Source organism: Pygoscelis adeliae, unplaced genomic scaffold, assembly GCF_000699105.1.
Source record: "Pygoscelis adeliae isolate BGI_AS28 unplaced genomic scaffold, ASM69910v1 Scaffold145, whole genome shotgun sequence".
NCBI lineage: Eukaryota > Metazoa > Chordata > Aves > Sphenisciformes > Spheniscidae > Pygoscelis > Pygoscelis adeliae.
Genome location: NW_008824866.1, coordinates 2,156,526 through 2,183,164, shown reverse-complemented (window position 1 = coordinate 2,183,164; position 26,639 = coordinate 2,156,526). Strand labels below are relative to the sequence as shown.

The 26,639-nt window shown below is 37.6% G+C and overlaps 1 protein-coding gene across 1 annotated transcript in view; it reads left to right on the top strand.

The window, feature by feature from the left end:
• DPY19L4 (dpy-19-like 4 (C. elegans)) overlaps nucleotides 1-24,434 on the top strand; it is a 32,004-nt gene extending 7,570 nt beyond the window's left edge. The window contains exons 6-19 of the mRNA XM_009324416.1: nucleotides 1-13; nucleotides 1,846-1,969; nucleotides 2,541-2,675; nucleotides 3,947-4,078; nucleotides 4,168-4,266; nucleotides 5,497-5,570; nucleotides 7,405-7,563; nucleotides 9,291-9,410; nucleotides 10,520-10,640; nucleotides 12,138-12,194; nucleotides 15,361-15,443; nucleotides 17,227-17,359; nucleotides 17,672-17,830; nucleotides 21,038-24,434. The exon at nucleotides 1-13 is cut by the window's left edge and continues 118 nt beyond it. Coding sequence (XP_009322691.1) covers nucleotides 1-13; nucleotides 1,846-1,969; nucleotides 2,541-2,675; nucleotides 3,947-4,078; nucleotides 4,168-4,266; nucleotides 5,497-5,570; nucleotides 7,405-7,563; nucleotides 9,291-9,410; nucleotides 10,520-10,640; nucleotides 12,138-12,194; nucleotides 15,361-15,443; nucleotides 17,227-17,359; nucleotides 17,672-17,830; nucleotides 21,038-21,202 — 1,574 coding nt within the window. The 3' untranslated portion in view covers nucleotides 21,203-24,434. The remainder of the gene's footprint in view (nucleotides 14-1,845; nucleotides 1,970-2,540; nucleotides 2,676-3,946; nucleotides 4,079-4,167; nucleotides 4,267-5,496; nucleotides 5,571-7,404; nucleotides 7,564-9,290; nucleotides 9,411-10,519; nucleotides 10,641-12,137; nucleotides 12,195-15,360; nucleotides 15,444-17,226; nucleotides 17,360-17,671; nucleotides 17,831-21,037) is intronic.
• The last annotated feature ends 2,205 nt before the right edge of the window (nucleotides 24,435-26,639 follow it).

Below are 26,639 nucleotides of genomic sequence, written 5' to 3'. Positions count from 1 at the left end.
TCATTATTAACAGGTAAGAAAAACATCTTTATACAATCTAGCTTGTCAATAAGGCATTTTAAAATATTAGAGCGGATTGAAATGCTTTCTATTAAACTTTGTGTTCTCATTGTGAGAGCAAGCTCTTATGCTGAATAAAAAAAATTTCCCAGAGTTGCACTGATTCTCATGATGCTTTTATTAATGGAAAGGCCTCCTGTTGTCCAAACCATCCACGCTGCCAGTTGAACTGACTTTATGTATGTGTGTGAATATAGGAGTATTCTCACACAATTCCATTTTGCAAAAACATTCCTCAGAAGGTTTTGGTTTTGTGCTGGTGAAGAATTAAAACAAATTTCCAAAGTTGCTGTGAAACAGAATTGCTCTCTGTGGCCAGCTCTAAGTATTGTGACGGTTGTTCTGTTGCTTAGAAGGAAATGACCAAGTGCATTTTCCTTGTAAAGAGTCTTTGATATTTTTCTTAATCTGCTTTTTGTAGTGGGTTTTTGTGCAAAGTGGAATCTTCTTAGATGATCCTGATCTCAAGATTTTTTTATTTTAAAACGTTCCACTTGCAAGAAAATGTCCTTTCCCTTTATGAAACACCACAATAATAGGGAGCCTCTTTTGGGCAATGAGAACTTGTGTTCAGGTTCCTGGTTTGTCACCAAGTAGCTCTGGGGCTTTCTGTGAACTTGAGAGCACTTGAAAGAAAAGAGCTATGGAGGAGCAAAATGTTAGAGATATACCTTTAAAGTTGAACTGTTGGGAAGCATCTTTTAGGAGTGTGAAGTCATCATGACCAAATCTGTGATTAGTAGCTAAAAATACTGTTCATCAAGCTGGTGTGAACAGTGGAAAGCAGGAAAAATGGTGAATAAATCTGTATTTTTTTCAACAGCAAAGAAGATTAAACACTGTTAACAAATTGAAAGGTCCAGTAGTTTAAAAAGCTCCAAATACGCCTCTGTAAGAGGCTTCAGAGGTAAAAATGAAAGGTGACACTTTCAAATAGCTAAATGATAAAGGAGCTTGAGGCTCCTTTTTAAACACATAGTAGACACAAAGAAGACTATGTACCTCTGAAACTGATGCCTTTGATCACATTTGAAAGCGTGACTTGTGCTTCTAAGTCACTTTAGCACTTTTTAAAACTTTCTCCTACAGCTCTAATTGTGCAGATACTGTCAAGTCATTCCATGAGAAGATCCTGCTGCTCTTCTGGCCCATGCTCCCCATCCAGCTTTAATCTCTTGTTTTGCTGGGCAGAATTTTCCCTGTAGACAGAGTATCTGCTGGTGCTGCTGCTACGGGGGAGCACTACTTTGGATTCTAACTATGTTGTGCTCGACCGCCTAAATCGCTTATTTAAAACATACTGTATGAGAACTGAAAGGAGACTTTTCTCACAGCTATGAGCTGATTTTCATCGTAATGTGAAAAGCTGCTGTTATGGCAGTGGTCCCCTGCCTATGGACATAAGACCATTTAGCACTGCTCCTGGCCAAAGAAGGCTCCGTTGTCACAGTGCAGGTTGGCAGAAGCAGTGCATGGTGCATCCGGCTTGCACAGTGTTGTGGTGAGTCAGAAAAGGCTGGAGGCGGACACTTTTTGGCTTCAGTCCTATGAACGCCGCCTAATAAGGAGACCTGCTGAATAAATGAATAAAGATTGGACCTTCCATGCTGATATTAAATTTGTGACCTGTATCAGTAGCAAAATTGTGTCAGTATTACTCTACACCTAATAGGTGTAGTTTGCTTGCAAGGCCACACTGATAACTAGAAGTGACATTTAGGCTTTCCTTGATATTTTTGTTCCATAAATCTTATAATAATTTTGTTTGTCTGTACTTTATTCTAGGACAGATACAACAAGAATTGATTACTCCATACCATCAAGGGAAAATTGGGCTTTGCCATATTTTGCATGTCAAGTAGCAGCCCTCACAGGCTATTTAAAAAAAAACCTAAATTGTTCTGCTGAGGTAAAGCAAAATTAATTTCCTAATAAAGAGTTGCTGGTAGAACTGTGCTCTAGAATTGTTACTTCTGTCACTATTGCCCTGCTAGGCAGAAAACAGTAGATGTTTTGTTTGTTCTTTTCAAAACAGCCACTTGGATTTCACCTAGGCATGTGCAGTTTTTGCTGAGCGACTCATGCCCTGCCCTGTTATGCCCCCGTGAGGGTTCAGAGAGAACAGTGTGGTAATGAGCTGTATGCTGTCTTTTTAAAATAAACTGATGCAGAATTTTTCTCACTATGTAAACTATTTTGTTGCTCTTCCTGTTGCTCGGAGAAGATGGTGGTAACTTCCTTTCCCTGTGTCTCTGTCAAAGATGTTTCTTCTCATTGGCTTTAAAAGTTCTTGAATGTTTCAGTAATTACTTTCTTCCATCTGAGAACATGTTAAATACATCTGAAGTCAGTATTTTAATTATTTCCTAAAATAATAACGAATTTCCATGGTTTCTGTTTTAATGACCTCTCAGTTACTTGGTGACAGAGATGCATAGGTATGAAATTAATGCTTTTTTTGTTTTTCTCTTTTTCTCTAGAAGTTTTGTTACCTTTTGGTGAGTGCTTCAACATATACCTTCATGATGATGTGGGAATACAGTCATTATCTCCTGTTTGTCCAGGCTGTTTCTCTTTTTCTGCTAGACAGCTTTGCCCTGGCACAGACAGAGAAGGTATTAGAACTCTTCAACCTACTGATAGTTGGGGACTTAAATACAGCCTCAGAGGTGCCTGCCATACATACTGCTCAGGAGCTCCAAAGGGCGCAGACTGAGTGATGCCTTGAGTGTCTTGCAGCCTGGGTCCAGCTGAAGTGCATGTCATTTCCATCGGAAGAATAAAATGGCTTTAAACTCACTCTCTTTTGGATTACTGTGTTTGGGACAGCCTTCCTAACAAAAGGGTCAGAAGCTAAACAAAGCTTCTGAGACCTGAAACATCCTTGGAGAACTGAAAGTGTGATGAATGATACTCAGTCATGCATCCTTTTTGGCCTAGGTGCCTCTTCTTTTCCTTTCCCTATTCACAGCAGGGTGGGGCTGACCAAAAAACTGCTGTGGTGGTTCTGTGCAGTTAAGGGGCTCATTTTTACCCTGAATGGCCTGCCCTGTACTGATTTAGCCAATAAATAACCTAGACGGATGCTGAAGGCCAATTGATTTTTCAATTCAAGAAAGTATGTGAATTTATTCTGCAAAATGGTTCTTAGAAATGTTGCATTTTTACGCTGCCTGTTGCAATGGTATATATGCTACTTCATACATGTGTGCCTTCTAGTTTTATTAGATATAACTTCCATTTCATACTGCATGCAATACTAATTTGTCACCTCTTCTTTCAATTGCTTTTTTCCCTGTTCCTCAGCAGTGGGAGATGTTTGATCTATCTTAGTTCAAAGCAGGGTCCTTAAAATGTAAGGGAGAAGATGGGTGTTTTGGTAAAAGTCTAAAGAATCAAGTATCAGGGTTTACAAATCTGCTTATCAATTAGTAAATAACAGAAAATATCAGTAGCAGTCTGTGTATTCCTGAGATAGGTTAAATGAACAAGTTATTGAGAGGGCAAGGAAAGCGCATGTTTTTACAGTATTCAGCTCTTCCCCACAAATTGTGTGTCTTCATACGGTTGCATTGTGGTCACTGCTTCACGCTGCATCACAGTGAAGTGTTACAGAATGGGGAAATTGTAAAATACTACTACCTTTGGCATTTTTACAGAATTCATGTGAAGTAATTGTGCACTAGTTACTGAGGCTGACCAGGATCATTTTGATGTGAAATACTTTACAGAGCCAAACGGTACCCTGCTGGATTCATGAGTTGGAGGATAGAGATCCATTAATCCCCTGACAGAGGAATGGAGCGAGCTATCTACTGCTCTAAAAAGCAAGACATATATCCACTGTAATTTTATTTTATTGTGTTTTATTTTGTTTCTTCAACAGGTGCATGAAGTATACAAAATCTACTTGTTTTCTCTCTTCTTGGGGTACCTTTTGCAGTTTGAAAATTCAGCCTTACTAGTGTCACCATTACTGAGTCTTGTAGCAGCTTTAATGCTTTCTAAATGCCTTCAGGTAACTAGACTCTCCTCTAACTCTGAGCGTAGTTTTTATTATTTAAACCGAACTCCAAATAATATGGCATTCTTAAAATATTTTTGCAGATGAATATGAAAAAAGGTACATTTATGTCAAGATTGCTGAAAATAATGTACATTTATTTGGTACTTACAATAACAGTGACACTAAACTTCTTACTCAAGGTAAGATTCCTCTATAAAAAGTGATTTGAATTCTCAAAATCTAAATGGCAAGTTGCAGATGTATCTTGGAAAAATCTTTTGAAGTGTTGCTTATCTTACTGATCTGAGAGTTCATAGCTTAATTCACAGCAAATTGGAGTACTAAAAATGGAGTAATTTTTTATCTGCATGAAAAGTCTTTACCTAATAACTCAAGCAGCTGGTTTTTGTTAGGGTTTTGGTCTTTTGGGTTGAGGTTGAAGCATAGTATAGAAATACTCCTTAAATCACACTTTAGCTATTTCATAAATGTGGTTTTTGTTATAACTTGGATGGCCTCTACAAACTGGGCTGAATATTAAAACAATATTCTTGTGCAAGGAGAAGACCTAGTAGCCAGGAACAGGTATGAGTAGTCTCAGGGTAGATGTTAAAGTTCAATTACATTTCAACTACAGCATGGGAACAGAGACCTTCACTTAGTATAGGAGTCAGCTAGGAGCTGAGATTACACAATGGCATTTTAGCCTGGTCTTGTATTTTGATTAGCAACTCCCTCTTGCTGGCTCTAGCCTTTTACATAATTTATTGTGCTTTTCCTCTATGTCTTAAACTCACCCTGGTTGTGTTAATTAACAGTGTTGACTTAAAAATAACAAACCTAGTGAACCCTAAAAAGTTTGAGAGAATGCTCAGAACTGATTGTTTTCTTGTGCCATTCAGATTGGCTAGCCTTGCTGTATGTCCAGGAAAATAAAACCTAACCTTGAAAAATAAGAGTTAAATTACGTAGACAGTACACAGAACTTTTGGCTGCTCAAACAATTTATGTGAAGATTACAAATGCTCGTAACTTTTGCTAGGCTGCAGTCCTATTGTTTAGTGGAGCCAAACGCAATGTTCTTTGGCTTGCTTGGGGGTAAGTCCACGTCCATTTTTCATGATCTTTTTTACACCATTCGGTAGTCTTTTGACAACTTGTTGACAGCTTTTCACTTGCCTCCTGTTGGGGTACATGAATGAAATTAAGGGAATGATATTCTCAAGGAAACCCTAAAGGTAGATTTATTTAAGTGAAGATTTACACTACTACACTGATACCTTAATTGGCACACTGAATCACATTTGTTAGTTATAACCAAATCTTGAATAGTTGATTGTTCCTTGCCATTTTGTAATCTGAATGAAATGACTACGTTAAAGCTGCTTCCAGCACTTGACAAGATTTTTCTCTGCTAAATTAATTTTCAGATGTTTGTTCCTCATAAAGAAAATGAGCATTTGCTGAAGTTCATTGAAGTAAAACTTGGCTTAAACACAACTAAGTAAGTTTTTAAACTCTTTACATCTTCCAAGATATCCAAACTTCTGAAACTGCTCTGAGAAGTATAAAATTTGAATGACTTGTGAGAATTTTATAGAGGAGTTAGGGAAACAGTTTCTATTTGTCTCCTGGTTTTAAGATTGAATTAAAAAAAGATGCATATACAGAATTTACTTAGGATTTTGAGGTTTCTGAGGCACCTCGATATTTTTTATGCCTTGGGGTGAAAGCATTTCATAGATTTTTGTTTTCTTTTGATGTTGAATAGCAAAAACTTTCTGTACCCCATCTAGTGTTTCTAATACGACTTGAAAGCAAAGATAATAGGGTAAAGGTGGTGGTACTAACTTCTTATAGCCTGGAAAAGAAAGGGCTCTGAAAAGAGCCATGAGCTATTGATGCTATCTGAAAGCAGGGTTGGGTTGTGGGGTTGTATTTTTAGTTTTGTAAGAATAACACCCCCAAAAAACCTCCTGTATATCTTGGAAGAAATTAGGACAAGGGACAACTTAAAAGTCAGAGGGAATTGTTGTGATTCTAAGAAAAACTGTTTGCATCTGTGAGAGTTGAATGTTGGTCTACAAGAAGAAGACATCATGGCTACAGTTTTCTGGAAAACTTCAAATGGAGTATTGGTAGGGACTGGGACGCCTCCTGGACCCAAGCCAAGACTTGCAATTCTGTGCAGGAATTGGGACTCTCTCCTGGGAACTGCATCTCTCTTACAAAACTACTTCACAGCCTTTCAGGAGAAGAAGTGGAAAATGACATCACACATAATTGAAATTGTTGAGGAATTTTTGGAAGACAAGATATAATGACATTGACTAAGATGCATTCTTTAACACACATACATGCACGTTCTTAAGTGTTTTTTGCAAGAAAAGAAAGGACTGCTTCTGGTCAGGATTTCAGTTTATTCAGCTACCAGGTATTATAGATTATTATTTTTTTTTTTATCCCTGGGGACTTGCTACATGTTACTTTCCAGGCTGTCAAACTCTGCAATGAAGCCAGTGATTGAGACAAACTGGGTGCAACTACGCCTAGAAAATTGTGTAACTGTGGGTTGGAATTATGGTTTGCAGCACAAGAGCTTCAAGATCTGTCTTTTAAGGCCAGTTTGGACATGCCCAGCTGTTAGTCTTTAAACTGATTCTGTCTAATTGAAAGTGGTTCAGTTCTCTAGTCTTCCTTTGGGGGAAAAGAAAAAGAAAAGAGGGAGGAAAACGAAACAAATTAAGGCAAGAATGCATTCACAGCATCACATGCTGCACCAATTCCAGTTGAGAATACACATTGATAGTGCTTCTTGGCAGAGTATATAATCTTTCTGCTCGTTAATTGAGAAAGAAGAATGATCAAGTGGGTTCGGCTACAGAACTAGAATTTCAGCATTAAGGATTCTATTCTTGGCAGTGCCTCGGGCTTGTTTGTGATCTCAGATGACCATTTTCCCTTCTTCATCTCCCCGTTTGGAATGAGGACAAGCATACCTTCTTGCATCAATATCTCTAAAATCTTAATTCACTGTGACAACAAAGTGCTTTGTGGTCCCCATAATGGAGTTATATGGGAGGTTGGGTTTTTGTGATATAAAAGAGTTGTAGTCTGGTCTCTTCAGATCACAGATTCTTTTTTGGAAGATAAGCTTTTGACAGTTACTCTAAGTACTCGCAAAGCGGTTTCAAATGATAAAAAGATAACTTTTCAAAGACGAATTTCAAATAGTTTCCTATGACATGAATAGGTTAAACTGTGATTGGTTGTGTGCTGGGTTTTTTTCTAATCTGTGGGGTATTATTGTTTTTAATGGGATGTTTTTGCCTTACTAGGAATTTTACAATGAATTGGCTCCTTTGTCAAGAATCTCTTCAGGCACCCTCCCAAGACTTTTTTTTGCGACTAACACAGTCATCACTGTTGCCTTTCTATATTTTAGTATTAATTATCTGCCTTTTTTCTGTAACTCAGGTCATTTTTAGGAGAATTTGGTAAGTATCTTATTTATACTGAAAAATAAGAAATTAAAAGTAAGAGGTTCATGGATGTCTAAGTGAATGGTCATGGTGTTTGTTGCTTTGAGTTTGTTGCACCGTTGAGCTTGCCAGGGTGTGAGCACCAGTGGAAAGGCCCACCAGAGGCTCCTAAAGAAAGTCCTTTGGTGACAAGCTTCTTGAGCATCTCTCCAGTCAAGACAGGGAGTTCGCATTGGTTTGTTTCCCCATAGGTGCAATTCCTGCAGAGCTCTGGCTAATGTTTTGTGATATGCTTATGTCTCTTCCCCTTGCGAGGGAGGAAGACGTTTTGTCTGTTTTCCCCTTCCAACAGCAAAGTTACCTGATTGTTGCTAGAGAATTTGTTTCTCTGTTTCGGGTTTGGGTGTTTTTTTCAAGTTTACATACTGTGAAGGATGACATGGGTGGAGTTGAGAGGATTTCAGATTTCTAATACTTCACTGTTCTTTGGGTTTTGTTTTTTTTTTAAAACTCTTGTTTACTGTGATAAGGTCCATCAGCCTTTGCTGCTCGGAACAGAGCTGAAGTAAAACTGCCTCAATTATTTTTAGTTTCACAGTGATTCACGGTTCCCTTGAGAGAAGGGGTAATGGAGCTGTCTGTTTACAGACTAAGAATAGCAAGACTGTAGATCCTAGCGTAACTTGTCTTGGAAACTCAATGGCTAGGAAATTATCTTTTCCTGGTAGAAGATGAATGGTGTAACTGCTCAGGTATTAGGGCAAATGTCTCACTTGTCTGCAGCAAAAATCAATAGATTTTTTTCAAGGACTAAGACTTCTAATAGATAGAGATTATATTGCTATAAATGAAAATGTTTGTCAAGTTGGATGTGTGATAGTATATTCAAAACAATGAAACAAAATCTTCCGATTTTTTGCTTGTAGTTGAAATAGCTATTTACTACTTTGTAATGAGCAGTGACTCCAGTATGACCAACAGCTTGTTAAAGAAAAGCTTAAAATAAACCTTCTCCCCCCTCTTTTTTTTTTTTTTTAATTTTGAAGCAGTTAATAATCTCAAATATTTTTCCATTTGTCATGAGGAGGTTTATTATAAAATTGTAACCTGAAATCACATCATGGTAGAATAAAATGTTATCTATTGTGTGCCGTGCTATCTCGTTTGTAGAAAAACATTTGTTGTAAGATTTTTGGTTATGATTTTTATTTATAATGTATTACTGGAATTTATAATAATGTGACTAAAAACTGTTTTTGTTGGTTTACTTTGTCATAAAATGGTATACACATTCCATACACAATTATCGTCCTACAGATTCCATAATTCATAATTCATTCCATAATTAGCTTCACCAAGCTAATGATATGAAGAAACTTAGTTAGAATGCATGTATAGCATGCTTCATCTAAATGTTTGCGGAGCGTGCATGCTCTTAGATTAGACTGTCTCTTGTTGCTGAATTACCTCAAAATAGGATTCACGGTCATAGGCAGTGATCCCATTGTATTAATTCACAGCCATTGCTCCGGAGAGTTTACAGTCTAAAACAAGGGACAGTGGGTACTGATAGATCATTGATGAAGTACAAAAACCAAATAAGCAGTGCAACAATATTGTATGATATGACACAGAATGATCTCAGTGTACTGCTGACTTAAAGGTCATAAAAGTATTTTTATTGGCACCTTTGCCTGAGATAATGTCTGAATTAAGTGATGTCTCGTTTTCTCCAACTGCAGTGGTGAACCACTGAAAGAGACAGTTAAACTTGAGGATGGTCGAATTGGAGAGAGGCCAGAAATAGTTTATCATGTAATTCACACAATTTTACTTGGTTGTCTAGCGATGTGTTTGGAAGGGTAAGTCTGATTTTGATGTATCTCTTTTGAAAGCAACAGAGAGTTCCTAACCGGACATGATACACCATTCATGCCTTTGAAATTCACCCCTTTTCAGAAATGTATTTGGCATGTAGTGGTACTAGTTAGTAGGGGAGATAGCAAAGATAATTTTGACTACAAATTGGATACAGGTATATGATGAGTTGTGCCCAGTCTCTTTAACATGTTTTCCAAGCTTTAATGCAGCCAAAATTCGAGACGTTAACTGAAGCAAATTTTAATTGTTTTCTTTATGGTATTTAAGTGTAGAACTGCACTGTAATTCTTTTAGTATTGTATTCTAGCAAGTTCTTGTGTAGTGTTTTGATGAACAGTGTATGTTCTGGAATATTGGAATGTGGAAGATTTCTTACCTATCTTCTTGTGTCTAGGCTAGCATGAAGTGTACCTTTGCTTGACATGCTAAAGCAGTAGCAAAGCTGTTTCAAAGGTATTGTGTTAGTCTTTAAAGCTACAGAAGCTAATGTTGGGAAGATGATGTTGTTCTAATCTTGGCTCTTAGCTAAATCAGCTTGAAGGTGGCAGACTTGTGTTTGTATTACGCTCATCGTCCTAAAATCTGAATATTCACAAATTCTTAAAGTGAGCAGACTGTTGTGTTACCATGTAGTTGTCTTGTCTATCCTTAAGAGGCAGACAATACCAGCAAATCGTAAATTGTTTATTAAATATTTTCCTTTCCTTTCTTCAGGAACTCCCTTATAGTACAGTGTCTGTACAGCTTTGCTGAATAACTGCTTTTTATCCTTGCTTGGCTGGAAAACCACAACAGCCAAGTGACTTTACTAGTCTCTTTGTTTTTCTTTCATCCTCCCCTGAACTCTGTGAAGGATTTTGTCATCTTTGACCTTGGATCTTGCTCCTACATCTTGCAGCAGATAATCAGGTGCCTGCTCTTCTGCTAGAGATTTCCTTGGTTTACCCTTCAGTGCCATCAAATTTGATCTCAGATTGCTTGAACATCCAGACTGTGTTTGACATATGAAAAAAATCTGAATGTTTTTATAAATAGCTTGAATACAGAGGCATGCGAAGAGTCCCAACTAAGTTATTGCAATGTTTTTCAGAATGAAATATCTATGGACACCTTATGTTTGCATGCTTGCTGCATTTGGTGTGTGCTCTCCTGAACTTTGGATGACGCTTTTCAAGTGGCTTCGACTGAAAGCTGTGCACCCGATATTGCTGGTGAGTTGCTGTTGCCAATGTCTTGGGAATTACAGCTAGCAAGCAACTTTTCAAACAACAATGACCTAAGACCTATAGAAGAACGCATTAAAAGAACATGTAGTTCTGTGAGCAGTGGGTCTCTCGTAGTCTGCTTTTTCTGTGTCTTTCATTCTTAACATCACACTTCCATATATTCTCTGGTACCTGATGATAAAGCTGTGTTCACACTACAGCCTTTCCTAATAAGAAGCAAAGCTGTTTTCATGTCTCTCTCTTTCACTCATCTGTTTAATTTCTTTTAACAAATCTTTGAGACCTCAAGCCCTCTGTCATATTTAGTTGAGGTTGGCCAAGAAGGTCAAGCGCTCTGTAGGAGGAGCGCAGGAGAAAAAGTACAGGCATGCAGGCAAGCTTATGCAGGTAAGCACCGATATAAGCCTTGTTTCACTAGGAAATGAGGCTAAAAATGTGGTAGTTAGGTGCATTAATTGCTGAGAGTAAAGCTGCGTCATAAGAAAAGGTATGTGGAATTACTTTGCATAAGATTCGTTTATGTGTGGCCATTACAGAGAAGTGTTGCGATTCAAGATGAGCTTGTGCTACAGTGCAAACAACTCCCCCTGCTTCCAACCCTAGCTTTATTCTTAATATGCTGAGAGTTGCTTTGTGCAATTTTTGGCAGCTTTCTGCATTTATTTTATTAATAAAATGAGGATAGGATATTACTTACCTTAATTTCGAGAGGCTTATAGGAATAAATATTTTGTACTTAAACAGAGATTCACTATGTCACTTGTGAAAATGCCATACACTGTTACATCAGAAACATTGACAGTGTTCTTCCAATCAAGGAGTGACAATATGTTCATGTACACGGTAAACACATTCCTTTACATACCTCATGTTTTCTGCTATATAGACCTGCTTTATTACTATTAACACAGTAGATATGTTAATAGCTTATTATCAAGAGAGTGCCTTGTGTGCACTCCTTACCAAATATTTCCTGTACCACGCGAGCTATTTTCTTCTTTTCACAAAGCGAAAATTATATCAGCTAGAATGATGGTGTGCTGAAGAATGGGTTTCTGGGGTTGGCATATCAATATTGTTAATCTGAACAAAAGCATCAACAAGATCAGAGGTTTGACATGCTTATTTCGTACTTTTTTTCCTTTCTCAGATATCTCATTTTCATTTGCATGTGAGAGGTGTTTACTTTTCTTCTGTTCCCTACATCATGTGCACATTGCATCGTTGCTATTTGAGCAGTAATTAACCATCCCTAATATTGGTGGTAAAGTTATCGTGGGTCAAATTAGTTCTTCCATGCTAAATTAGGCAAATTCTTGTTTGTGGAGAGCCTTTTGCCTTGTAGAAAACTGAAGTTTCACCTACTGTAATTCCAAGATTCAGGCATAAATGTAGTCTACTATATGAGCAGAATCAACAGATAGTCCAAGGCTGGGGAATGGAGAATGTACCATAATCCATTTCTTCTAACGTGTTTTCTAGGCTCTTATTCTGAGTATGGCAGTTCCCACAATAATTGGATTCAGCTTGTGGAAAGAGGTAAGAAAAGTACCTTTTTTTTTTTTTGTATGTAGGCACAATATGAGTCAAAATGATGAGCAAATATAATGAAATATACTTGGTGAAATGAAATATATATGGTGAAATAAAAGCTGTCATCCACTGAAAATATGTTTTGGTTTGTTGTTTGTTTTTTTTTAAACAAAACTGTTTACATTTTTCAGTATGAGGTATTTGACAATTTGTTAATGGTCGCTTATTGTAATTAATAAGTGTTTAAATTAAATGAAGACTTTATTATATTCAGCTATTATGCTTTGGATATATAAACTGACTCAAGAAAGAAAATACTGCCAAATAAAAACTCGGGATATTGAAGACTGTGTTGCTCCAATCTTGGTTTTAGTGAGAGGGAGTGAAGTTAAATGGAAGTAAAATTATGGGAGGCCATACGCAAATAATCTGTTTGAAAAGCTCCCATCAAATTATAATGGAGTTAAATCCTTTGTGCAGAGCACTGTGTAGAGGTACGTATATACTACAATACTGGGAAGAAAAGCTACAGATGTTTCCATGTTTAAAATAAATACTTAGTTCTTTATTGCAAGTCACAGACAGACTGGGGGGAAGAGTATTTGGAAATTATTTTTTAAACTTCTGTAAGTGCAAAAAATATGGGAAATATCCCATAAAGTATAAGCCTCTGCTATACTGACATATCTTCAAAATAGTTAGTTTGAATAGTTTTATAGGAATTCAAATATTTATTTTTTTGAAAAGCATTCAAATATAAAAGCCAGTCTTGACCAACAGTATTTGAACAGATTTTGTAACATCTATCTTATAATAGAAATTTTGGTTGCAGTGTAATCTGACTCTTTACACATTTCTGCCAGAGCAGTAGATATTCTCCTGAAAAAAAGCTACAGTTGCTCAAAAGACTTATGAAATGTATTACAATAGAGGAAACTAGATTAGTTGACCAAATAGTTCTTTTTCAGATTATTTTTTAATAAAAGCAGTGTGGGGGTTTGGGCTCTAGAGGGCTTCATCCATTGCAGATCCAGCTTTTGCTTTTAAGCAGTGGTGAACAGTTTGCTCTCCGGGTTCATAACTCATCCCCGAGCTTGGAAACTTTGATTAATAGTAACGGGACAGTGCAAATGCCTTGAGGCTCTTAATCTGTTACCGTGGCTATAAATGTCTGAGTGTGCAGCTCAACATCTTTCTGCTTGGCTGCCTTCTGACTCAGTCTGGCATAGTCCCTCATCTAACTAGATTTTTCTAAGGGCTCTGATTGATAAGTGAAGCTGGTTCTCCTTGGGGTGGCAGTAGTGGTTCCTCTTTCTGTCGTCTTCTGTTCCAGGGACAGTTCAGGCATATGTGTAACAATACTGCTACAGCTTTCAGCCATGGTACGAACATATGGCAGCTGTTCTTGTGCTACCCTAACATGTCTGGTTGTAGACTGCTATCACTTGCCAGCTGAATTGTCCCAGTAATGGGGGTGGGAACTCCACAGTTAAAAGCAGGCTCCCATTTCCAGCTGACTATCCACTATGGCTGTCTCAAAGTAAGTTGTCCCTTTAGTCTGGCATGACCTGTAAACTTTATCCTTTTCAAAAGAGCTGGCATCCAGTAGCTTTCACTTAGCATTTACAACAGCATGAACATCCTCCAGCCTCTCAAGGCTGTCCAGCTTCTAGTCGTGCCTTGTTCAGATAAATGCTCAAAATGGCTCTAGGACGTACAAAATGGCTGAATATGAGCTAGCAGTGTGCCCAGGTAGCCAAGAAGGCCAGTAGCATCCTGGCTTGTATCAGAAATAGTGTGGCCAGCAGGAGTAGGGAAGTGATCGTGCCCCTGTACTCGGCACTGGTGAGGCCACACCTCAAATACTGTGTTCAGTTTTGGGCCCCTCACTACAAGCAGGACGTTGAGGTGCTGGAGTGTGTCCAAAGAAGGGCAACAAAGCTGGTGAAGGGTCTGGAGAACAAGTCTTATGAGGAGCGGCTGAGGGAACTGGGACTGTTTAGCCTGGAGAAAAGGAGGCTGAGGGGAGACCTCATCGCTCTCTACAACTACCTGAAAGTAGGTTGTAGCGAGGTGGGTGTCGGTCTCTTCTCCCAAGTAACAAGCGATAGGACGAAAGGAAATGGCCTCAAGTTGCGCCAGGGGAGGTTTAGATTGGACATGAGGAAAAATTTCTTCACTGAAAGGGTTGTCAAGCATTGGAACAGGCTGCCCAGGGAAGTGGTTGAGTCACTATCCCTGGAGATATTTAAAAGATGTGTAAATGTGGTGCTTAGGGACATGGTTCAGTGGTGGACTTGGCAGTGTTATGTTTATGGTTGGACTCGATGATCTTAAGGGTCTTTTCCAGCTAAATGATTCTATGAGTCTAAAATTGTCCATCTTAATAAAGGACCTGTTTTTCCTTTATTAATAATAAAGGAAATAAATAATAGGAATAATAAAGTCCTAATAAAGGACCCCCCCAAACTTAACAGGATAGGGAAGCTTGGTGCAGGCTTGCAATCTGGGCTGGTCTCAAGGAGTTGGCATTCTGTCTGACTTCCCAGAATCCCTCCTTTTCCCAAAATGTTTCTCAAGAGCATAAACTGAGATATCCTACTTCATACAGTATAGTGTACTTTACTTCGATCACTGCAGTGAAGGAAAAGTCAGGAAAGTCCAGGGCAGATTACCCACATAATGCTCTTCCAGGAAATCTCTCCTTTCCCACTTGCACAGCACCTTTCCATCAAGTCACAACAGTCTAACCCACCCTGCTCAAGCAGGTTTACCATGAGAGATTTATCAACTTCTTGGTTCAGTGCCCTTATTTATATGCATTTGAATATGAAAACCTGAACTATGGTTTTGATGCATTTAAGGCCAGTTAAAGTTGATGAATGTTGTTGCCACGTGGGGTTTTTTTGTCTTTTTTATATTATAAGTATTCTAATAAAATAGAGAGAGATGAGAACTTGTGTTTAACATACTTATTGTGGAGAAGGCCTCCTGCTGTCGGGTAAGTATAAACAGTGTGTTTTGCAAAATACTCAAACAAAAATACCAATCAGGAGGGAAAACTCAGATGAAGCCCATTTCTGTTGTGTTATTTAAGGCCTTAATATAATCAGATGCTCTATAGATTTTTTTTTTTTTTTTAACTCTAAGTAACGAAAAATGTTTCCATCAGTTTTTCCCTAGGATAATGACAGAGCTTTCAGAACTACAAGAATTCTATGATCCTGATACAGTGGAACTCATGACATGGATAAAGTAAGTATGAAGACCTACATTTCTATTTTAGTTCTTTATGTCAGGGTATGTTTATCTCAGCATTTTGTGGAGCTACCTCTATGAATCTGAGTTTTCCCTTGCTAAGTCATTACATGATGTAGCAGGAGATGGGAGGAGAAATGTGTATTTAAAGTTTGGTATTATTCCCATGGAAAGAACCAAGAATTTATCATTGATTACAAGAGAAGATCCTGAAAGCAAATCATGTTTAGTATCATTACTACACCTAATTTCCAAATAAAGGTGGACATCTTAGTACTTGGTTCTTCGCATGCTAACTTCTCAGTAGATTGGAGGATTCATGTTTATTGTAATTCCATGGGGGACAGAAACACTGAAATTTTTATGTGCATGAGCCAATAAAATGAAATGCCGGAATGTGAGGATTTAGAGACTTCAGTCAAGAAACATGCAGTGTAACATGTATGATTCAAACTTCCCCTTTGACCAGAAGGCTGGAAAGGTTCTCATCTGGCTGGCTGGGCAGGACATAGCAAATACTGACCCATGTTATATAGTTCATACTGAGCCATATACGTAGCTAATACTGAGTCAAGTTATTTTCACGGATATATTTTTCTTCTCACCAAAAGTTTCAGAACTGGATTCTGGCCTCATTCAATCTAACTTTGAACTATGTCATTAGGAACTGCACTTCTCCAAAAGTTAGATCCCATGTGTTCAGATAACGTACTTACCTTTAACTGTATTTTTTTAGAATTTTATTTTCTGTAGTCTTTAATGTCAACCTGTTCATCTTCAGAAAAGATAAGGCTGGTAATTATGGTGTTCCAGCCGATATCTTCTTTCTGTTAATAGTAGTGTATGTTGTTTGTCACTGCTGTAGCTCTTCAAGGCAGCAAGTGGAATAATGCCAAGTACCTAATGGCTTTTACATTAGTCTGCATATATTACACTTCAAGTACATAATTAATCATGGTGAATTGCATTGAGATTCACTCAGCTAAGAGCAATTTGACTACTCTTACTTGTAGCAGCTGTTCACATTTTTAATGAAAATAAGGATTTTTTTTCTTAAGGATATATTTAGATATCCATATTGGAATTTTAATTGAATGTCATTATTATAGTATATTTTCTTAAAATTTTCTCTCTGATAAAATGAATTTATTTTGAATTTTCTCTGCAGAAAAAGTTGCCCAAAGTCTGTAATAAAGTGTGACAATGACTGTTTTCTTTTACTAATGCAGGGATACAAATAGTCAAAAAATGAAACCAAACCCAGAAACGTAATTACTGTAGATGTTATTCTGTATCATGACGCTATTTACTCTTAAAAGATTAAATACATGGTCCTAGAGATCAAATGAAAATAATCACAAATCTTTCCCTTACAAGATAACATCATGTTGTTCCTCCTTCTACCTACCCTCCCTCCCGAGCTTGCTTTGTTACAAGTCAGCAACCATTCGGAAAAGCAATAGTTAGATTCATTCCAGGACCACTCTGAATGGTGCTCCATGGGTTGCAAGGAGGGGAGGAGAATGGCCATCAGCCCTTGCCCCAGCAGGAGACCTTCCTTGCAAACTCCATCTTGCTGCAGGTCTGAGCTTTTCCTGGCAAGGAAACTAGTGCCGCTGCAGCATTAACACCAATTGTAATTAGACGCCCAGTGATATCTTCACACACTCCAATTCATACTGTAGCACCTTAAAAGATTCACACAGTGTTTAAAATTAAAAGCATTTTTTTGAGAAATGCGTGCTGTACTCAGATGTGTATGTTGATGTTGCTTTTGCAGACGACAGGCTCCTGTGGCTGCTGTGTTTGCAGGCAGTCCACAGTTGATGGGTGTGATTAAGCTTTGTACTGGATGGATGGTGTCGAGCTTGCCTTTATATAATGATGATGATCTTCTAAAAAGAAATGAAAATGTGAGTATCCAATTCCATAAATGTGTGTGTATTATCAGTGATTTATAGACATCATGTAAGACTGAAATGCCTGATTGAGATGTGTGGGAGTACTGTAAATGTTAATGCTCCAAAGAAGATGACCGTGTAACATTCCTCATGACACGCTTGTTTGCATTGCTCTTCGGTGCCCCCCAGGCCACCTGGCAATGCAAATTATTTGTTTGGTGCCACTCCCACTACATGTGAGCGGCATTCCAAATACTGCAACCCCCAAGTATTTAATTTATCACTGATTTTTGCATTGCATGAACATGTTTTCTTAATTTATAGATTTATCAGATCTATTCAAAGAGGTCAGCAGAGGATATTTATAAGATACTCACATCTTACAAAGCCAATTTTCTGATTATTGAAGATTCAATTTGCAATGAAGTGGGACCTGTAAGAGGATGTAGAGTTAAAGATCTATTGGATATTGCTAATGGTCATGTAAGTAACAGTAAGAAAAAATGAATGTTTGAATGCTTAAATAGTTCATTTAAAAAGAGATCCTTTTATAATGCTGATCTTATTTTTCTGATTGTAATTGACGTGTAGACAAAGACTCATAAATTTTAAAAGTGATCAATTGAGTTTTGTTTTGTCTGTTTCTTATACACCTGTAATCTTACCCCACACTATTCTTAGACTGTCCTAATCCCTCCTAATACGTTAGTATCTAGTTGTGCTGCTTTTCTGCCAATCATTAAGTACCATTTAACTATATAAAAATGTTTAAGACTGTAACGCCTGAAGAGGTTATTACAAAAGCAGTAAAGCCCTGCCTCAGAGGTCATTCTTTACTATCTTTAAAGATGAAATATTAAAATGGATAAACTCAGTTCTAAAACTCTGCCTGGGACAAGGACCAGCCTGCATTAATTCAGTACAGCCTCTTTGGTTGCAACTGATGAGGTTACAAGTCTATTTGGTTCAGTCTTGCAGATAGGTTAGCACTCCAATGGGTAGTTTAAGCCACAGCTGGCAGAAAGATTGATTGAATAAACTGTAGAGATATGAAGAAACCCATGAATGCTACTTCAGTCCTTGCCATGCTGTGTCTGTTATGAATGCTGATAGTACTGCTCTTGCTGCTGAAGTGGGGAATGGGGTGGGGTTTATAAAGTGATCTCATTGCCACTTGTTCATCTGCTTCCTGGGAATCCAGCAAAAGCTTTTTGACTTTATAAAGGCAGGAGTGGCTGTAAACACACTTAGGGTTTGGTTGCTTATTCTCAGGTCAACAGGAGAGAGGGAGTCACCAGTTACGTCTAAGCAACCACAGGTTAGCTTCATTTAGTTGGTTTTCTAAGAAAAAGAAATTAAGCATCTGTTTGACATTACAGCCTGTTGTGTATTAACTATACCAAGTTAATCCTTGGTTTGAATGCCTTTTTTTTTTTTGATGGGGAGGATACATATGTTTCTTGTATATAGTCTTACATTCCATTCTTGGGGAAAAATCCAAGCTGTTCATCTGTGTTAAGTATTTCATAAGCTCTACTTTCGATGATACACATTTCAAAAGAACTTGTAGTGCAAGCATTTCATTTCTGTAGTTGCTTTCATCTGGGGGAGTAATTATAGGGGTGATATGTTTTTAGGAGACTACTCTTTAATTTCCCCAGGAATCTACAACGGGTGTCAGTTTCACTTGTAGGTTTCCTGGCCAGTTTATCCATGGAGGATATTGTCTCTGTTTTCTGTTAACTTCCTTACCATTGCTGAAATTCATCCTTTTTCTTTCTTTGCCTTGCTGCTAAAATCATGTATGCCATGATTATTCCATGTTGTAACCAATATACTATACCATAACAGAGTGTGTGTGTATGAATAACCTCCATCATCGATAATCAGCACGTTATCTCTTGGTTTCTCTCAGATCTGTTTTTGCATGAGTAAGTTCCTGTTCCTTCTTTACACTTAGGATGTCAGCTGGAACAATTAACCACAATTTCAGGATTCCATTCCATTCATACCCCTGCATCTCTCATCTCCACGCTTCCTGCATGCTTCTCTCTCACACATAGTCCTGATCTCATCCTAACTTCAGCAGCACAGTTTTACTGTCAGGTTTTTAGGTTTTTGTTTGATTCATATATCAGAATGAGTTTCTTCCTCCTTTAATTCTAACACCTAGTTATTCAACAGTTCATCCTAAGGAACACCTCCCAGTCCTTTTCAGAGTGGCTGTTGCTTGCGATGATAATTTCAGTCAAAGGGGAGGGGGGGAAACCATCAAAAGACAGTATCCAATGCAAGGAACCTGTCTTTGATAAACGCCACACACAGCACTGTCAGTACACAGTCATTTACTGTTTTTGTGTAATTAGGATTGCCGAAGTGACAAGGGTTATCCTATTTATAGTGGAGAGATTAAGAAGGGGAAAAGAAGATTCATGATGAGAGATTCAGTTAAAATCTGTTCTGCTGAATTTCTGTAGTCTAAATCTGTAACAAAACAACTGGTATATGCGTTTAAATGTAGACAACTGAGTGTTCAATATTTTTAGAAGAAGATTGGTTGGCTAGTAATGAACATCACTTACGCTTCCTGTCTGTGGCTGAGTCCGTACTGGATTGGATGCTAAAAATGTTAGTTGTAGAAAAAATGCTGGAATGGCCCACAGGAATAAAGTATTTTTTTCAGAAAGTTGACATAGTTTGTTCCTGAAAGTTGATATAGTATGTTGTCTCAGGAAGCTTTGAAACAAAACTCTGTTTGCTTGCTAACAAAAATTGTCTAAGTCCTATTGAAAAATTATCAAGACTTTCCAAACTAGTGGAAGCTAGTGCATATGTAGTTGGGAGTAAGTAAATGCTGCAGTCTCCAAAGTGAGACAGCGGACAGGCTGTTATGCTGTTGACAGGTCTATGGATGTGTTTTCCAAACTGCTGTGTTTAAGAAGATAAGTATTACTTTCTATCTTGGACTATGTCCTATAGTCCTAGTCTGATATCTTGTTTCTGACACTGGCTGAGAGCATATGATTATTGATAGGGCAAGACAGCAGTCTGTTGCTGAAGGACTGTAGCTCAGGGGAAATATCTTTGTGTTTGGTAGCCACAGATAGATTTGAATTAATTTGTCCTACCACCTTTTTTTTTTTTTTTTTAAACCCATGTAAACTTGTGCCATCAGAAGGAGTAGCGAAGGGATTTCTTTAAGGATATCAGATAGTAGATGCTGAAACGCACAAGCAATTTGCTTCCAAGTCAATTGGTTGGAATTTATAGGGTGATACGTGTGTGTGTCTTCAGTCTTATTAGGTATGTCAAACTTGCTTGGCCTGGAAAAGGTAACTGAAAATTTCCTTCCCTACATAGGTGGTATGCTATGAGCAGGTCAGGTTTGAAGTACTGGGTAAATGGGGCATATGGATAATTGCCACTGCCGTCGTTCTTTATTGTATGAATAAAGTACACTGGTTTTAATGTCTGCTATCCTGACAAAGGTATTAATTCACCAAGGCTATTTTAGATGGTTAAACATTATAGGGGAATATGTTTTCAGCTTATTGGAATCATACAGTATGAAAATTAAATGTCTATCATAAATGAAATTCACAGAATACAGAAGTAAATTAAATGTACAGAATTACGTTCTGTAACCACTTATCTTCAGTGTTTTAATTAGATCTTCTTCTTTTCTGACAGGTGGTTTGTGAGGAAGGCGACAGTTATGCCTACTCAAAATATGGCCGATTTTGTCATGAAATCAAAATGAACTATTCTCCATATGTGAATTATTTTACTCGGGTATACTGGAATAGATCCTACTTTGTATATAGAATCAACACTGTGATATCCTTCCAGTTATGAAAAAGCATGCAAGCTTCTTTCTGAGGATTGATTGTGAATGAAATTCAGTTGGAAAAGTTCCTTTTGATCAAGGAAGTTATTTTTTCAGATACATGTGCGCACATGCAGTGTATTGACAACTTTATTTTACCAAACTGGAATTCTTTGAACTACAGATCAACAGACACAGATACCATCCTTGAAGGAAATGGGAAAATATGTCAATTTTACAGTCTCTACAAAGTGTGACAGTCTTCCACGTTTTTGCATTTTTCTTCACATTATAAATCATCTTAATCTTCATGTAAATGAGATTTCTAACTTTAGTGTTAGAGAGCTGTTGTGGGTAGACTTCAGTAAACACGAAAAATTACTTAAAGAGCTCATTCAAGTCATATAGCTTTTATTTTCTAGCAAGAAAGCAATCGGTATCCCAAGTCTTTTCAAGTAAGTGTTTGGGTTTTTTGTGTTTTTGTTGTTTTAATTCTTCCTGTCTTCCACTGTAAACATTTCAATGTTTATCAAACACACATTCATACAACTTATGTGTAGCTATAGTGTCTGTATAAATCAAATAAGGAAGATTTTATTTAAACAACACTTCATAGATTAAGGCACTGATCTCTACATTGTTAGAGACGTGTTGGTGGAAGTGCTTGGACATAGACCTAGCAGTAGGAGTTGACAAGGTCAGATCTTCAGTTTGGAAAGAACTTGTCTTCAGGATTTTTCCATGCTTAAATGTGCATGTGTGTATGCATACGTGTGTCTTAGCAGCCATCAGAATGGGCCAGTATACAACAGTATGCCATACTTGTTTTTAGACAAGTGTAGCAGGACAACTAGGTTTGCTACTGAGACTTCTGCACTTCTGTTTCGCCCTCTCTGTGTGCATGCTGGTATATATGTGTGTGTGTATGGGGAGGGATGGGTGATACTCATTTCATTCAACTTATGATGTGATAGTTATATTAAGAGAGTGCCATAATTGTAATTTAAAACACTATAATCACCGCCATTTATAAATAATGGTACAGTTGTTCATAGCTATTTTTATATCAATTATGCAACTACACTGAGATCTTTGAAAATTTGGGAAAGTACTCTGCAATCTTGCTTCCTTCTACAATTTGTCTTCCTTATATGACCCCCTTTGCCTCTACAACTATTTTTCTTTACAAATTATCTGTTCATCCTCTTTGTTGCTGGCTGATATACTTTCAAGAGAACAAATGATGCTTTAATTCCAACTCTGGGCCTAATTCTGGTGTTGTGAATGGAGGATCCAATAAAAGGTAACGGTAACTTTGCTTACGTAGGTGTAGCTGGACAAAAAGCCAGGATGTAAGTTTTGGAAGAGGTTACTCACCCATTAGGAGTTAACTGCCACTATGGATTCTTGTAACACCTGGCCCAGAGACCAGTCTATCAGGCACGTGGGAATGATTCTTTGGAGCCCAGATGTCTTTAATGAAGGATCTGGCATAATAGGATGAACCTTCAACTGAAAAATCTGCAAACCATTCTGCAAATAAAAGCTGCAAAACGATCCTTACCACACTTGTTGATAAAATGCAAATTCAGAGATTTTTAACTCTGAAATTATTAGGAACTGCAGCATGTTGGTGTATATGCGTGATTCCTATCTGCTCTATGCAGATACATTTGCTTACTTTACACTAACCGGTAGTGCTAAGATTTTTTTAAAACCTATTATCACTATTGGAGTGACTTAAAAGAAAAAAGCTTTATTGTTGTAAAAGTCAACATGTCTGTAATCTATTTTTTACTTTCAGTTACATTTTTAGGCCTTTGAGTCTTGACAAGATGTTAAATTATGCATTTTATTTGAAACCAATGTTCAGACAAATCCATCGAGTATGCTGGATGTGATCAGAGAGAAACATTTATCAGTATAACTGAGTTACAAGTTAAAAGTAAATATTCTTTCTGGGGATACAGTCGTCGTGTTGAGGGTAGCGTGTATGTGTGGCCAAATGCAGTCTGCATTTATTTGCTTATGGACAAGTGCATCTGTTTTACTGCACTGGACTGTTTCAGACTTTTCAATTACCGTATAACAGCAGAAACTCGTGTATTAACTTGAGCTATGGCACGCCTGCAGGAACCTTCTCTGTATGAGCTAGTATGGATGTAGATGTAATATCTGGAAGTAAGTTTAGAGTTCCTTATACAATTTAAGTTTGTTTGAATCACTGTCAAGGAATTATATGTCCGTGTGTCAGTCATTTACTCGCCTGAAGTTAATCATTCATGAATACCATTTCATAACAGCAATAAGGTATTCCAGGTAGCAAACTTCAGGGTTACAACCGCACTTGGGTGGATGAAGTCGCATAGCTTACGGCTTCATGCCTTAGACTGCCATGCCAAGATGCAATATTTAACTATCCTTGACTGCCTGTTGTGTTTTACCGCAATGCTGTATGTATGTGTTACCACAGAGAACGTAGTTTGAATACTTACATGTAGAGCACACATGTTAAGAAAAACACCAACGAGGCCATCCATACATCTGAAGAAAACTGTCTTGTAGCACGTTGGCCTTTATACATGTTTAAACGAACATGTCGAACTTTATTTGAACTGTGACATAGTTGTTGTTACTAGTTTTGTCATAGTTTTTAAGATGTATTCTTGATACTTCAATTGATTCTGCTTTAGGAGAATCATTTAAGATTTTTACCTTGCTTTTTATATTAGAGAAAATTGTACTGCAGCACGATAGGCACAGCAGCCTTAAGTAACAGAAGGAGCCTTTTATGTGGGAGAAACATTGCTGCTGTTCCAGTAAAAAGGCATCATTTTTAAAATGAGTGACTGGAAGAATCGTATCTTACAAAGAAAATGATAAGCTTTAATTTCTTATCCAGCTATGGATTAGCAAAAATATTATTGTCTATTCTGATCTCCACCTTCTGTGAAAAAGAAACAGTAAGTTTCAAGATATCCCTCAGAAGGACAATAACAGGGCATAATTACATCGGACTCGTACACACAACCCTCACTTGGTTTTCAACCAGGTCACAGGCTTAACTCCCTGAAAGGGCTGGGGGAACGTTTTGCAAATCTTGTTCTGTTTTGCTGTAGAAGTTGCAATTCAGTTGAAACATGTGCCTTGCAAGCTTTTATTAAACAAACAAAAAAATCAGTTTGTGTTTCTTTTTGTGAAGATTTTTTTTTTTTTTTAATTCCTGTCCCTCTGATTTGTAGAGCTTTCGTTGTGTCTTAATACCCCTGCCTCCGAGGATGCTTGTGCAGTAAGTGGTGCAGCTAGGATGTATGCCAGCCATCTGACTAACAGCTGTTCACTGGGAAGAATGAGAATTTGCATAGTAATTCGTGTTGCTATTTTGCTGGCTTATTTCCTCCACATTTCCAGTTTCTGATATGCTTGATCTTAGGAAATGCAAAAAAATTACCTTGAAAGAATAAATTGAATATAGTATTTTCAGGCACTCACCTGTTACCGTTAGACTTGTGGATTAAAGTTTAATCAAGCCACAGCTAAACTGACATGTACAGTTTTGTCTTAATCTTAAAAAAACCACTTTTTCGCTTCCTGAATTACCACATGCTTGAACTCAGTTGATCGATTTGCCAGGAGATATCTGAGACTAATTAAGTAAAGGCATTTCAGAACATAAGCTTCTATTCATATTATTTAAAAAAATACTGGTTTCTTCCAAAATAAATGGAAATACAGTTGAATACAATACAATCTTAAACACAATTTCCATTGGGGGGGGAAGGGGGAGATACACAAGTATGGAAGAAAGAGGGCCAAAAGGTTTAACAGGCATTGAAAATCCTTCAAACTATTTGCTCTGGTGGCATTACTGTTTACTGAAAGGTGGAAGGTTAGGGACCAGCTCTTGTTCTTGCCACCTTATTTTTACAAAGTCATCTGCAAATGTCCAAATCTTGTGACCCTTCATCAGCTTTCCCATGCAATTCACATGAATAGGAGCTGCAAGATCAGGTCGCAGGGATTGTAAGCTCTCATTGAAACACTTCTTAGTGACTGCCGTTAACTACGTATAACGTATTCTTTAACCAAAAATCTAACAGGAGAAAGCGTAGGCTGTTTTTGTGAATGCGTGGGCACGTGTGTTGTATTTGCATTTAGAGAGGTCTGTTTTACTGTTGTGATTTGGAGATGTAATGAGTGACTTCTGTTATCACTAATGGTGGTTGAATCTATAAATCTCCTAAATATTGACGGGCAGGTGGACTCTAGAGTACTATGGTATTAGAGATGAAAGAAAAGCTGAGTTTATTCCAACACAAGCAATATTTCATGTGAAATAATACCTCAACATAAATCTGTATAATCGTGCCTCTGGTACTCTTTTTAAAACTTAACTTTAGGGGGAAAAAAGAAAGTGAAAATTCTAAAACATGCAGCGTGTGTTATTTTAGTAATCATTTCTACATCATCAGTACAGCTAAAAAGACGGTATCACCATTGTGTTGCTGCACTCTTACTACGCCAAATGCAGGGCTAGCGTTGCTTCAAGGGCTTCTGAACTGTTTGGTACCTCAACTGGATGTTTAAATTAACCTGGCAATGTTTTCGACTTCAGTGCAGTTAAACGTATGTCATTCTGCCTTTCAAGTGCTGTTTAGGGATACCTGTTTATTTGGTGGAAAAGAGGTGGGTGTTTAATGCCTTTCAGCGTTTCAAACTTTGTTACTTGAGTAATGCAGAAGAATATTCATGGTGCTTTACTTGTTAACAGTGACATTTAGCAGTAGTGTGTATGGCATATGGAGGTATCTATGTGCAGGCATTTAATAACAGATCTAAGGAATCCAATTCCTTTTATCCTGTTTGTTGTCTTGGACAGTTTTTTATCAAAATAATGTATATACAGTAAATATTTTGCTCTTGTGACAAACTTGGGGGGGCGGGGGGGCACAGATTGTAATAAAAGCCAAGTCCAGAAAGTATGGATTGTCTGGGACACAAACCCTTTCATGCTTTCTTTTGAGAAGTCTGATACCCTTTCGCAAAAAACATGTAGTTCATAATGAATTAACCTCCTTCCTCTGTTGCGGTAATAAAATTATTTTTGTATTCTGTTGTATTATTTGCATATGCAATTTTCAGTCAAGTGAAGAACCGTACAGCATAGCTCAGATACCTGTCTTGACGGGGCAGCATAAATACTCTTACAGCTCTTGAGGATTAGCAGCCCGCTCAGGCTGGATCCATATGTCATGCTGACTGTGACTACCTGTTGCGACATACTGGTATGAGGGTGAGTGGCAAAATATGAGGTGCTTCATACGGAATTACTGAACTCTGACTTTCTCCCTAAAGATCCTCCTACAGCAAGCATGTCACCTGGAAATAAATTGCTATGCAACGTCAAATGCTTACTGACTTTTTTTTTTTAAATCAACTAATGTATCATCTGTCTTGAATTTTTAC